Here is a 15,632-nt window from a genome sequence, read left to right on the forward strand (position 1 = left end):
TGAGAAATTTCTGTGTGACCGCACTCTGAAACCCGTAATTCCGGAACCAGAATTCCGATCGATCCAAAATTCAATAGCAGCCGATGGGAAGGTTGAACCTTTCATTTGAGACTAAGTTTGGGCAAATCGGTCCAGCCATCTCTGAGAAAAATGAGTGACATTATTTGACACATACGCACATACATACACACACACACATACACACACACATACACACACATACACACACATACATACATACACACACACATACAGACTTTTTCCGATCTCGACGAACTGAGTCGAATGGGATATGACACTCGGCCCTCCGGGCCGGGATTAGGTTGACGTTTTTCAGAGTGATTGCATAACCTTTCTATATGAGAAAGGCAAAAACATCTACCATCTACCAAAAACTAAAAGCATAACATATAATTCAACATTTTAGTTGAACCACAGACCAACCAATAGCGAGCCCACAATACGAAAATAAATGCAATCAACCGTAATCTTCAAGACAATTGCAGCTAGGACACTACTGACGAAAACGACTATTGAAAAAGCGACGCGAATGAATCTGAAATTTCATTAGGCAACGCTGCAAATGCGCCACTGTGGAAATGCATGACTTGCAAATTGAGCAGTATTTGATGAAAACATAATTTTTTTTGAACCGCGATCGCCAATTTTTCAACGTCGAAAGTTTTTTGAGCCTAACTTAATAACTTAGAAAGAAGAAACGACAATTTTTAATAAATTTACGCGATTGAACATTTTCAACCAAGTTTGCCTATTTAGTTAATTTTGGACGATAAAAAAATATTATTTTTATTTTTATTCAAACTTCAAATTTTCAAAAAATTTCGATATTTGTTTCTACGCTGGGTTGTTTTCGCAATAGCATCGGAGGCTTCAACTTTCAGTTTACAACTTTGTATTCTGTTTCTGGTTAGTAAAATTTTGTTTGTTGAAAGTCGTGAATATGATGACCATTGTTCAGTCTCTAGCAACGCTTTTGAACTCGCATCCCTAGATACTTCTAAGGTAGTAAAAGAATTGATTTAGGCAACTCCCTATTGAAACATGTGCTATGTCGTCGCTGTTGTGCTATCTTCTGACAAACGCCATTTTGTTGTAAATTGAGTTAGATATGCCACATTACTAAACTGAAAATTCTCTACAAAATGGCGTTTTCAAAATTTTGAAATTCTGCCTATTTACTTAGGTATAGCGAGAAAAATGATGAGAAATTATCAGTTTTGCCTTTCTCATATAGAAAGGTTATGCAATCACTCTGAAAAAGGTCAACGTAATCCCGGCCCGGAGGGCCGAGTGTCATATCCCATTCGACTCAGTTCGTCGAGATCGGAAAAAGTCTGTATGTGTGTGTGTGTATGTATGTATGTGTGTGTATGTGTGTGTGTGTATGTATGTGCGTATGTGTCAAATAATGTCACTCATTTTTCTCAGAGATGGCTGGACCGATTTGCCCAAACTTAGCCTCAAATGAAAGGTGCAACCTTCCCATCGGCTGCTATTGAATTTTGGATCGGTCGGAATTCTGGTTCTGGAATTACGGGTTTCAGAGTGCGGCCACACAGAAATTTCTCATATAAACTATAGGAAAAATTAAAAATAGTATTTTTATTTTTGATGCTAAATGTGTTCAAGGTGCATGAAACGTCGAGATTTGATGCAAACTCGGAAAAAAATTTGACGACCATTCACTTTTTTGGATATTGGCACATTTTTGCCTTTCTCATATAGAAAGGTTATGCAATCACTCTGAAAAACGTCAACCTAATCCCGGCCCGGAGGGCCGAGTGTCATATCCCATTCGACTCAGTTCGTCGAGATCGGAAAAAGTCTGTATGTGTGTGTATGTATGTATGTGTGTGTATGTGTGTGTGTATGTATGTGCGTATGTGTCAAATAATGTCACCCATTTTTCTCAGAGATGGCTGGACCGATTTGCCCAAACTTAGTCTCAAATGAAAGGTGCAACCTTCCCATCGGCTGCTATTGAATTTTGGATCGATCGGAATTCTGGTTCCGGAATTACGGGTTTCAGAGTGCGGCCACACAGAAATTTCTCATATAAACTATAGGAAAAATTAAAAATAGAATTTTTATTTTTGATGCTAAATGTGTTCAAGGTGCATGAAACGTCGAGATTTGATGCAAACTCGAAAAAAAATTTGACGACGATTCACTTTTTTGGATATTGGCACATTTTTGCCTTTCTCATATAGAAAGGTTATGCAATCACTCTGAAAAACGTCAACCTAATCCCTAATTTTTTTTTCGACTCGCATAAGGTTTCTGGATTTTAACAGGGGCGTAGTTGATAGTTTACGGAGAGGGGTTAAACCCCCCCCCCTCTACTGTTCACTCCCCTCCTTTAAAAATCTCCTTAAATCAGCCCTCAGACCACCACCCCATCCAGCCCTCATACCCCTCCCTTTCAACTCCATCATCTTTAAACCACCACTGTATCACAAAGCATACCAATTTAAGCTGGGGAGTCGTTCGTTCATGGGACTTTCGTCCTCCTTACATACCCACCCCCGCATGACAAAATGAGTTAGCAAGCAGATAACATTGATCTAATGCTGATTAGGCTAATGGAGTATGATATTTTTTTGTTTCAAGTGTTTCACCGTCGACACGTAGCTCATCAAGTTCGTGGCTGGCATGCAATTGTGTATAAGTGCAAAGTGTACTAAGAATGTAATGGACATTTCCACAAGTATGTTGAACATAAAAAGCCTCCGTGCCATAGTTTAGAGAAATGAGAAAGGCACAATTGCACCGCTAGGTGGATTAAAACAGGTTTTTTGCTACAAATCACTGTATCTTGAGACTGGCTCAAGTTATATAGAAGTTTTAGATGTTGTTGTATGTAATTTTTTAAGGAGCGCAATGGAATAATAATTTTTAAAATAAAAATAAACGTATTTCAAGAAATGCAGTTTTAGCTTTACATTAAAAATATTTTTTCCTTTTTTATAAACGACTTATAGTGAGTTAAACTTTTTCCTTTTTGCCTTTCTCATATAGAAAGGTTATGCAATCGCTCTGAAAAACGTCAACCTAATCCCGGAGGGCCAAATTTTTTTTTCAACTCGTTTAGGGTTTCTGGATTTTAACAGGAGCGTAGTTGATGGTTTACGGAGAGGGGTTACACCCCCCTCTACTGTTCGCGCCCCTCCTTTAAAAATCTCCTTAAATCACCCCTCAGACCACCACCCCATCCAGCCCTCATACCCCTCCCTTTCAACCCCATCATCTTTAAACCACCACTATATCACAAAGCATACCAATTTAAGCTGGGAAGTCGTTCGTTCATGGGACTTTCGCCCTCCTCACATACCCACCCCCGCATGACAAAATGAGTTAGCAAGCAGATAACATTGATCTAATGCTGATTAGGCTAATGAAGTATGATATTTTTTGTTTCAAGTGTTTCACCGTCGACACGTAGCTCATCAAGTTCGTGGCTGGCATGCCATTGTGTAAAGGTGCAAAGTGTACTAAGAATGTAATGGACATTTCCACAATTATGTTGAACATAAAAAGCCTCCGTGCCATAGTTTAGAGAAATGAGAAAGGCACAATTGCACCTCTAGGTGGATTAAAACAGGTTTTTATATTGTAATGACATATAATTAGCAAGGGGCTGGAAGGTGAAGTATTTTTCAAATATTAAGAGCCATAGTACTCAAGGAAGAGCAAGGATTTGAAGTAAGAAGTAAGAAATAAGAAAGCTTGTTCATTGACCCTACTCCACTCTTTTCTAAACTTTCTTACTTCAAATCCTTGCTCTTCCTTGAGTATTAGGGGAATTGTGGGAAAAACCGACACTGTGGGTAAAACCGACACCCCACAACTTTTCCTAGAAATCAAATTTTTATTCATTTCATAATGATACAATATTATTAGTAAGTTTATTTAGAGCATTTGAAGAAAAATTGGATTTACGTTAGTGTGCCGAATGTCATAAAAATTAACAAAACATTCGACAGCAGCGTTCATACTCGTCTGGATGTAAAATTTCGTTGGTAGATTTTAAGGTTTTAACCGAACGAAAGCTTTTCAAATCACCCCATTCTTCAGTACCTATTATTATCGGCCTGGCCTATGATCAACTAGGTGCATTGAAGACGAGTTTGAAAAATTCAATATTTTTAAATGCTTTTATAAAAAAATGTGCGCTGTTGGGGTAAAACCGACACCATATGGTTAGGGTAAAACCGACACCCTGTTAAGATGGTTGTGTATAGTTGCGATTCATTTCAAAATACTGGGGATCTTTGTGACACTTCAATTAGCCTATTAGAACACTATAGTATTAGCAGAAATACACAGAAATACTTTTATTGTGTTTATTTCTTGTAAGTCTCTTTAAAAATCAAAAATTGGAATTTTTGCTTATCTGATTCTAACGAAGCTTTTGCGATTTCTGCAAAAAAGTCATCAAACCGAATTTCTAGTGTTCTCTTGGTTTGTCATAGACGAATTTTATCACAATTAGACAATGATATTATGTATACCCCAATAGATCGTTGATGATCAGAGTCCGAAAAATCAAATCTGAAAAAGATAGTTTTACTAAGAAGTGTGGGTGTGTCACTTATAAGTGAATGAATCCAATTAGCAGAACGTAGAACGCTTGAAAATCTTCTCTTATGAAATAAAATGACACTGGAGGTTGCAATGATGTGCGCAAGGATTATTTGGAAATACTCATATCAATAAATAATGCTATATCATAAAATACTCTTATTTATAGTACTACGCTTTCGAACTTTCTTCCCCTCACTACATGATGAAGCAATAAAAAGCACATATTTGCATCATACATACTCACACTTTATTAATCACGCATATATCTCATTTTTAATAAAGATAAAAATTTTAATAAAGTGGAGAGAAAATAAATTAAAGGGGGTGTCGATCTTACCCCTATGGGGTGTCGGTTTTACCCGCAGTGCTTACAAAAAGTCACTTTGTTTTCCAAGTTTTACAACCAATATTTTTTAATGAAATTAATTTTTTGAAGCGCTGAAAAAATTAAGTCTTGTTACGAATTTTCTGAAGAAGAATTCTGCATAAAAATTATAATTTTATTGGTTTTGTGGCAACTTAGAAAAAGTGTTAAGCTTAAGGTGTCGATTTTAACCATAATTCCCCTATAGCTCATAATATTTGAAAAATACTTCACCTTCTAGTCCCTTGCTAATTATATGTCGTTACAATATAAAAACTTAAAAATATTGCATATTTGGCAGCACTGTAACCAAAAAATACTATTTTTTCAAGATTTCTCGGACCAATTTCCTTTAAAATGCTTCTCATCGATTGTTTTTAGACGCAATAAAGCCGAAGATATCAATAAAAGTTAATAATTGATGCTTTATTTGTATAGAAAATTTTCCATGTACAATTATGACACTTCATACAAATTTTGTCAGCAATACGCACCTATGACACGTGTTAGTGCGACTTTTGTTTACATTTTTAATAAAAACTTTCAATATTGTTAATCGATTTTTGTAATATTTTAGAGACAGATTTTTAGATAGAAGCATCAATTGTCTTCTGTGAATTGTTTCTACCATTTATAAGTTTCAAGATATTCAATGTCGAACTTTAAAAATCGTTTTCTCGAAATGTGAAAAATGGCGCTTGTCATACGATAGCACAACAGCGACGATGTGTTCTTCTTTCTGAATATAGTTATTTTGAAGCATTGATCAAGCTTCGAATAGTCTACGCAAGATCAAACCCAAAATTAGCGAGGTTTGTTCTAAGGTCTAAATTGTACCTACAATTTTAACACTTGTTGCCCTTCAATAATCCATCACGATAAGAACCGCCCTGGGACTAAAAAATCGCCTGTTATCAGGTTGGCGTGCACGTTTTGAATGGTTTCTGTTTACTCACAAACAATATCTAGAGATAAAGACGCCCCATAGTAAGTTTCAACAGGATAGAGAGAGAGGTGTGACCTTCTACACCACATCGTCTCCAGACTGAGGCGTCATAATAATGGTTATAGCAGCAGCAGTCTTATGGTAGTAAACATTGGTTATTTTTAATTTTTCCGTGTCGAACACCTTCGTGAATGGCATAATATATTATTTTTTGCGATGTGTATAAGGATAAATGAGCGTCAATGGGAAGTTATCGATAGAGCGATCTCTGATTATTATATGGTTGGTAAACAAAACGTTGGACAGGATAATCCGCAGTGGTTCTCACACCGGAAGTTGATATTAATTTGAATATGATATCAGTCTGCTCCTGTAAGCCTGCGTTTTAGTTATATTATAGTTATATTATTGTTCATCAGAGATATTTATTAACTCGAATGCGTCACTATCTTTTGCTGAACATGTTTTACATTACTATCGTCGTTGTTTCTCTTGTAGGTGGATTTGGAACCACAAGGCCGATTGCACGTCAAAATCGATTTACGATGGAACCAGGAAGCCAACAGTGTAGCATCACAACAGCAAAATTCATGCCGTCGCACTGGCGTCAAGGATCAGCCCTTCTTGAATCGACGGCGCGGTGCCATGAGAAGGCGCGTCCATCAGGTTAGTATTTTCCATCATGCATACACATTGTATAATGTTCCAGATATTACGCCAAATTAATTTTCATTGTATGATCAACATAAGATCTATTGCATCAAGCAAACAATATAAAGCTTCCCCAATCGCCAATTTCGGAAAAGTAAACCTAGGGATTGTCTAACACTTTGGGTTTGTTTATGCTGAGAGGCTCAGTGCAAGAACGGCCCAAGTCGAAAAACTCAAAGTATTGGTTTCAATGTGCTTAAGATTTTGACTGAGGCTTATAACTGAAAGCTTCAAATTTGAGCATTTTATTTCAAAAGCACGTTTTCTCTCGATTTCGTTAAAAAAAATTGCATTTTTTATTTGTATTTAGGAAGTATTGGGGAAGTGACAAGGTTAGTGGTAAGAAAAATAATAGTGGTAAGAGAAAACACTTCACTCCTGACATTTCGGACTCACATCCAGCCGATAAGTTTTTGTTTGAACGCAACTTTGCAAGCTACGCCAATGATTGGCATGTTCGAATGCGTCAGTCGTTCTAGCCAATTCGTCCATCCACTCATTTCCGGTAGTACCGGAATAACCGGGTACTCATAATCGCATGTGAAATGCTAAGTTTTCTATTTTATTTCAACATGGGATTATTAATTTATATCTCAAATCAGCCGACCTAAATACTTTTAGGGTAACCTAAATAGGCGTCTTTAGAAACATAGATATAATAACTTCGGCTCAGAAATTCATCCTTTTTCATCCGATTATCGTAAAATTTTGAGATAATTTTATTCAAACTAAGAGAAAAAAATAAATATTTACAAAAGATTTACAATGCATTGATTTTGGGGACTTTGTCACTCGTCGTGCCATTGTGCGACGGTTTGAGCTTGTTAGCCAAACAGTTAGCCAAATCGAGCGTAATACCGTCAGAGCAGAGAGTACTTCTAACACCTCGTCTCTGCCAGTTCGTGCAAATGTTGGGCTATTTCCTACATTAAGTAAAAGTAGATTCGTAGCAGAACTCGGTGCTTCTCAAATCGATGTCTGAGCTGCCCCAATGATGTGATGAGCTTTTGCATCACTGTCGTTTTCCTCCCATATCTCGAAACAAGCTTCATCGAGTTCTTTCACTGAGCCTCTAATTTATTCTGTACGAATTCTCTAGCAAAAACGACTTGACTGCGGATTGGGTGATAGTAAGATACCCCATCCTAGCTAGTTGCACGACTTTTTATACACAATTGGCAGATGAATGTGAATGTTTACAATTTTTATAAGAACATATGTTTAAAAGAAACAGACAATAAAAGTTATATTTTTTATTACATGCTGGAAGGGTTTTTGGAAAAATCTATGTTGTTTCCATGATGGACTTTAGAATTGTGCGACTATATGCTACGAAGAGGTAGGGGGTTCGAAAAACATAGAGAAGCATCGTTCTTCTACATATTTCCTTCTTGTAAAATCTTGGATACGTATTCAGTTCTGGTATTCTCTAGTTTTATACAAACCAAACAAAGTTTAGAATTGATTATAGAAGTTTTAACTTTCGAGTTATTCAAACTAGAATAATCTAATTTTATGTCTGGTTGTTGGTAATTGAACTCATGTCGGCCACGTTGCAGGTGAGCGCCTTATCAACTATTTATACATAACTTTTTGAGTGACTTAATTTAACCCAAGTCTTCCGTATCAATTTATACAGCCCATAAAAGCATAAGAGTCCGATATTGAAAAAAAGATTTATATATTCATTGACCCTTATGGATGGGACAACCATGTTTTGATATTTTTTTCGATATTTTCTAAACAAATCTAATCTTATTTGTGCATTGTGATTCAGTGATGATACAGAATATAATCCAACAGATAACTCATTTTCAACGAAAATCCACATGGGACTCTTATGCTTTTATGGGCAGTATATTTCACAATAATAAATACACAATAAGAAACACAAAAATAAAACAACTTACAGAAGAAGTTCTTTTAACTTAAATTTAGGTTCTTTTGAGTTGTGCATCGCTTTCGCACCTATTAGTGTTGTCAAAAACAAAACGAGAGATTCGACTCAGTCGAAGTTTTCCATGCAGTAAGGCACTTTTGAGTTGTTTGGGGTATACTCAAAATTAGGTAAATTCAACTTAAATTTAAGTAAATTAAACTCAAGGTTGAGTTATGATTTTTGCCGTAGTTAAATGGAAACTAGCCTCAACACGGTTTACCTAATTTTACCTTCCTACACAATTCCACGAGATTGAGTCAAAAGTACTCAATTTTAGGTAATTTTTCGGTGGTGTGTAGACTCTAGATTAATACAACTGAAGAAGACTATGAGTCATAGTCGAAATACTAGTATCTGCTGTGATAGTGAAGTACAAGAGCATTTTATCACTGTATAACATACAATTAAAACGGAAGAATTTGTCTTAGGTGTCTTGAATTGCGCTTTGCATTCCAGGAAAACTTTATTGTACCTACGTAACATTCCAACGCAGTCAGGTTTTTTTACACGGGGGATACAGGCCGCTTAAATGAAAACCGGGTAAATTTCAAAATCCACGCAAATGAAAACCGCGTAAATTTCAAAATCCGCGTGAATTCAAACATCCGCGTGAATGAAAACCGCGTAAATTCCAAAATCTGCGTAAAGAAAAAAAAAACCGCGCAAAAAACCTGAATGTATAAAATTCAAACCATCATCTTCGCAAATCCTAATCTCCAACCAGATGCTATGAAGTAGCACTTGAACAAACGTTTATGGTCGAGAGTTTCATGCAAATATGTTAATTTAAGTACGAACAAACCAATAAATTAAAAAATTTTATTAAAGTTCATACATAGGTTAATAGATAAGTATAGCAAAGTGCATGCGTATACTAAGTACACTTCTCTTGCAGATTTCAATATTAGCGTCTCATTCCAGTTCATCACATTATTGTTTATCAAAGGCCTTTCCTTTGAACTGCGGTTTTCCGCAAATAGTTGAAGATTCTATTTATGCAACACCACGTACCCACCATAACTACATGTGATTCTACGGCACAACCTGTTCTGTTGTTCATCAACAAGTGTGCTTGGGAGAAGGGCTTGTGAGACTGTTCCAATATCATCTGTCGGAGTACAGTGTCCCTTATTTAGTACATATCTGCATTGATGATGACGCTCAGTGTTAGTGGTATGGAAAATTCTGCTTCAGGATATGTAAAGCACTCTCTCTCTCTCTCTCTCTCTCTCTCTCTCTCTCTCTCTCTCTCTCTTTCTCTCTCTACAGCAGACGATTCGAATGGGTATCCTATTCGCTGTTGCTTTCAATCATTGTGTCAGAGAGATCGTTTGTTCTACGGTTAAGTCTAAAATAGTGGTTTTTACCATAATTTAGAAAAGAGGAAAAACTCAGCGGCTGTGGTTTTGGTCGCGTGTTATAAGCAGAAGAGCTCTACAGCTGCAGTCAGTCTTCAAGAGTAAATGAAAAGGGAACAGTGACAGGTAGTAGTATCGTGCCAGCAGCATAAGCAACAGTGTATGCACACCGAAGGGAACAGAGATTGAAGAAATTGATTCTATTTTTAGAAGACAAATATTGTGAATAATGTGTTGAATGATTTATTCCAATATGTAGCATCGATTTCCACTGACTATCCAATCCGTTATTTTTTGTTATGTGCGCTTTCGTCTAACATACGAAAGTATAATGATTATTATTTGCACTCTATTTCTCAATTATATTCCAAGAGAATCAATTGCATCCTGGTAAAACCGCGATTCTAAGGCATGGCTCTAGACTGGACACTCTGAATTAAAAAAAAAACATGTCATCAGTTGGAATGCATATATACATATATGTACATTGTACACATAAAGGGAGCATCGTAGTTCACACGATTTTCCCACCGACTAAATCGACTGGAATCAGTACAACCCCCTAACTACGCAATCGGTGGATTGTTGCAAATCGAATCTGTTGAAATCGGCATATTTCTACCAATTAAAACGGTCGATTAGTTGGTAATTTAAAACTGAATCCAGATTCAAACAAATTAAATCTGGCGATTATTGTTGATAGACGAAATTCAACTTAGCCAGTTGATTAACCCTTAAATGCGCTATGTTGTTTTAAAGCAACGTTGAAAAATCATTTTAAAATTATCACAGTAACATATTGTGACAATTTTCACAAAATTTGAAAAAAATTGATTTGCGGCTTTAAGAGTTAACCGAGCAACCTAAAAAACCCCTATTTCGTCGGCCGACTGGGAAATTTCGCTGGTGTCCAATTTTCTATGGGGTATGTTTAGGTACTGAAGGGATTTAACAGCTTCAGTTTATTGAAAAGAGAGTCACGAGCTCTATAATCACCGTTTACTTTATTATGATTTTTTTTCTTGAACGTGCTATCGAAATTTCACGCAAAGTAGCGTAACTCATATTCAGGATTTAAGGAGCTGAATTACACACTGCTTCACGGAGTAATTGGTCTTTTATCCAACTACTGCATCTTGGGAGTCATTCAAATCTTTTTCGCAGTCGTACACGTCCGTGTTGTCTGTCGTCCTGGTTAGTGCTTTTGTGTTCACAATCAGGTGTTTTTCCTAACGAGTGACGAGTGTGAACCCTTCACTATTGGTGGTAGCTTCTTCACTGATGGTATTGGCTGTTGAGTTGGTGGTACTTGACGCGGTTGTTATTGTTGGCAACCGTTTGTGGTTGTCAAATTTGGTAACCCTTTGTGGTTCAGGTAATGACATTGGAGACTGAGTGTTGACATTTATATCTGTAGATGAGCTTAGCGATTTCTCGACATTGCTATGCGTAATGTATCGTCTGTTCACAGAACTGGCACGTATTAGTTTGTCCCTGATATGTACAAAGAGTTCGCTGTGCAATGGTACTAGCATGTTGTTTTGTAGAATGGGTTGGTTTACCCGGATTATCACCATAAAAATTCTATTTGAAATAGCGGGAAAGTGGTCTCCTCATGTGTTCTTCGTAATGGATTCCACTTCTCCGAACTACGACATGAATCTTTTAATAGCCACTTTGCAGTGCCTGATCATGTAATTTAACACAGTTATAACTTTTGGTTACAGCAAGATTTTGTTCGCAAAAACAAGTAAGCTTGAAACAGTGTCTATTACCTTTTATTTGAGTACTCACAATTGTTAGTATTATCACTAGAACTGAAGTTATTGGAATTTTATTGATTGAATTCCGTAGAAGCAGTGCTGACAAGAACAGTTTTAGTTAAAGGTAAAACATGGATTTTTTATATAACTTCGATAAAGTTTTTCAATTAAGACTGTCTTCGACTATCTTTTCCATGCAATGCAATTTTCCATATATTCTATAATTGTATTGAGCATTTGAATGTAAAAATTGAGCAGCTTGTTGCACTGCGAAAGAAGCTCATATCTTGATCAAAACAGGTTTTTCGTGTTTCACGACCCCTACAATTCTGAAGAAAAATCTTTATGGAACTCTATATACGGTAGAAACAAGATGGTCAAGCAAGGGTTAACGTTGTCAGAAACAGGCATGGGAAAAATCATTTCACGAAACGATCAATTTAAAATCATCCACCAGCATGCTCCTACTGTCAAACCCGATCTCGGCAACCCTTCTTGTGTAGAGTTACGCATTCGTGCGAAAGCGAGAAACAAAACAAAAAACTGAAAAAAGTGACAGCGCACGGCAATGTTAGTGTTCACACAATGATTCATTCTCCATTACATATATATGGGATTTTCGATTGATTGACACCGGTGTAGTGAATTGCACTGGTTTTGCACTTTCTAGCAGAAGTGTCAATGGAACATACCCAGTTTTCTGCACTTCTGCTAGAAAGTGCAAAAACGGTGCAGTTTCAGTGCACTCCACTACACCGGTGTCAATCAATCGAAAACCCCAATAGTGTCTTGAATGAAAGCAGAAAGGATCGCAAATCAATGCATTCTTTCATTCACAATGATTCATTTCAAAACATTCACCAGATCGATCTAATAAAAAAATGTCGTTCTTGTTTATAGACCTTAGAAATTTTCATCTGATCTGATTTTGGTGATCTCTAATTGTTAAGTAAGTATTTTGCAATGCGCTGGTGAAAAAAAAAAACATTTGTTAAGAATGAAACGACGCTGTACACAGAAAAATATTCTGTTGCAAGTTATCCAGGAGGAGGGCAGAAAATTCCACTGCAAAGCAGATGAAAATTTAAAATATAAGCAAGCAACACTAATTCTCGAAAATTTTAAAGGGAACATTTTAAAATGCACCCTGCTGTCTAGGCAGTAATGAATTTACCAGCACCGCCAAACGAGAAAACCTAACCGCGGAGCCGTAATATGGATTGTTTGAAAAATACGAAATTGTTATTCAATTTTCATGTATGTCATGTACAAGCATGCATTTGCCCAGAAATAACTTTATAAAACGATTCCGTGCATATAACAATTTAAATTTCAAGTGGATTCTAGTGCTATATACTTCCCAATATTGATTATAGTGTGCATTTGCAGTATAAAGTTGACCTAACCCAACTGAAGAATACAATCTCACATTCATTTGTGAACTAAAAGTTGATTCACTTGTGAATGTTTACAATTCAATCTTCCGATTCAATCCGCGAATAAAGAACCACAATCTTCTTCATTCAACATAGTACGTGTCATTCTTTTACCTGGCTCACTTTTTCGGAAGTTCATCTCTACCTACGTTCAGTTGTGTTATTTGGAGAGTTTTAGTCGGATCGTGAATGAACTGGCTGCTGTCAAAGCAATGAACGGATTCGCCAAGAATCATGCGAATGAATGATAATTCCCATCTCTGGTCAGAAACAAGCACTTGTTTAAGTTATTCTGCGATATGAATCTATTCGCCTGGGACCAGTCGTGTAACGTTACACCCAAAACTAGGCCGTAATACTTTTACGGCAATAAGAAAAAAATGCATGACAGTTAATACAGTTAACGGTACCAAGAAAAAATTTCTTAAACAGCAATATCAAGCGGAATATGAGATCCTTCGGATCTTATAAAAGTGTGTAGCATTTCGCTTGCCAGTGCGTTGCGTGTTATGCAAAGCGAACATAATGTGGAGAATGATGGGATTCTCTTTTTACTACACGACACGTTTTCGTATTTGCAGATTGGTCCAGACGACCATCTTCAGCATTCAACTTGTGTAAAAATCGCTAACGTTTTCGAAGGTAGTTGGAAAATTTGTTTCGTGCAGATAATTTTCGCAAAATGCACGAATTTTTCGTACATATGAAAAATCATTCGTAGTTCTATGGAACACTTTTATTGTTGTTACGATTTGTTCGTAAAAACCCTCGAAACAACTTTCGTAGGATTATTACGAATCGGTTTCATTAGGTAAACGAGTTGTTCGATGAGATATACGAAGGTCTTTCTATATAGCAACGATATCCCGTTTCTAGATATTGGAAATCAGATTTTTTCAAGTTTCTCGGTAGTTTAGTTGTTGTTCGATGTATGGATCATCCTTTTCAGGAATTGTGTAGGGGAATTGATGGTAAAACGAACATGTTAATCAAAGTCATTATATTCTAAGTAATTAGTGATTGATTATTTTTTAATTTCTTACTTCTGTTTATGATTTCGTAACTGTTGTGCTATCTTATGACAAACGCCATTTTGGGGTAAACTGAGTTAGATATGCCACATTACTAAAGTAAAAAATCTCTACAAAATGGCGTTTTCAGAATTTTGACATTCTGCTTGGTTATTGAAATATAGCGAGAAACATGATGAGAAATTTTTACTATTTTGCTTCAAATGACTGTGTCTGGAAATTGGCTCAAGTTATCTTGATGTATGACATGTTTTCATGTGTAAAACTATCTGGGAAACACAATGGCATAATCCTTTTCAAAACAAAAATTAACGAATTGTGAGAAAAATGCAGTTTAAGTTTTAAACTGGAAATATAGTATGTTTGGCAGCACTGTAACCAAATAAAACTATTTTTTCTAGATTCCCTGACTCATTTCCTTCAAAATGTATCTCACAGATTGTTTCTAGACCAAATGAAGCCAAAGATATGAATAAAAGTTAATGATTGCTGTTTTTTTTTATGGAAAATTTTCCATGAACGATTATGACACGCCATACAAATTTTGTCATCAATACACACCTATGACACGTGGGAGCGCGACTTTAGTTTACATTTATAGTAAAAACTCGCAACATAATCAACCGATCTTCCCAATATTTGAGATATTAATACAGCATAGATAGAAGCATCAATTGTTTTCTTTGAATTGTTTATAACATTTATAATATTTAAGATATTCAATCTCAAACTTTAAAAATCGTTTTTCTCGAAATGTGCCACATGGCGCTTGTCATAAGATAGCACAACAGCGACGATTTATCAAATTACGTCAGAATAACTGATACAAATTAATAACAAAGCTTCAATATATTGATTTTTGTAACAGTGTTCTCTTTGTTTCAACTCTTCTCATACCGAGGTAAGTCGAAACAGCAATGAATGTGAGTTGAAACAAGTAATCAATTACTTTAAATATTATTAAAACATTACTAAAGCATCAAATGTGTAAAATTATCTGATAAACACAATCGCATATTAATTTTCAAAGAAAAAATACACGAATTGTGGGAAAAATGCAGTTTGAGTTTTAAACTGGAAATATAGCATATTTGGCAATACATACGTATGACACGTGTGAGTGCGACTTTTGTTTACATTTACATTATAGTCAACCAATCTTTGTAACATTTGAGAGATTAATACATAATTGATAGAAGCATCAATTATCTTCTCTGAATTGTTTCTACCATTTATAACTTTCAAGATATTCAATATCAAACTTTAAAGATCATTTTTCAGTGACGAAATACTGACTTGATTTTGCTACCTGTTCATTTTACCCTCTCCCTGTTCATTTTACCCACAGTTACCTCAATTATAAATTCAGCTTAATTAACGCATTACTATTGTTTGTGCGTAGCATAAACTGGTCGAAAATAATAGAAACGGTCATTGAAATAAGAATGTTAGCGTGCACGAACTAGGAAGAACAGTTAA

General features: G+C 35.9%; 1 protein-coding gene across 2 annotated transcripts in view; it reads left to right on the forward strand.

Annotated features, from left to right (window-relative positions):
• LOC131684401 (protein kinase C-like) overlaps window positions 1-15,632 on the forward strand; it is a 63,905-nt gene that overhangs the window by 28,120 nt on the left and 20,153 nt on the right. For both annotated transcript variants that reach the window (XM_058967246.1, XM_058967245.1), the window contains exon 3: window positions 6,414-6,581. In XM_058967246.1, coding sequence (XP_058823229.1) covers window positions 6,414-6,581 — 168 coding nt within the window. The remainder of the gene's footprint in view (window positions 1-6,413; window positions 6,582-15,632) is intronic.

The sequence above is a fragment of the Topomyia yanbarensis genome, chromosome 2 (genome assembly GCF_030247195.1).
Source record: "Topomyia yanbarensis strain Yona2022 chromosome 2, ASM3024719v1, whole genome shotgun sequence".
In the NCBI taxonomy this organism is placed as follows: Eukaryota; Metazoa; Arthropoda; class Insecta; order Diptera; family Culicidae; genus Topomyia; species Topomyia yanbarensis.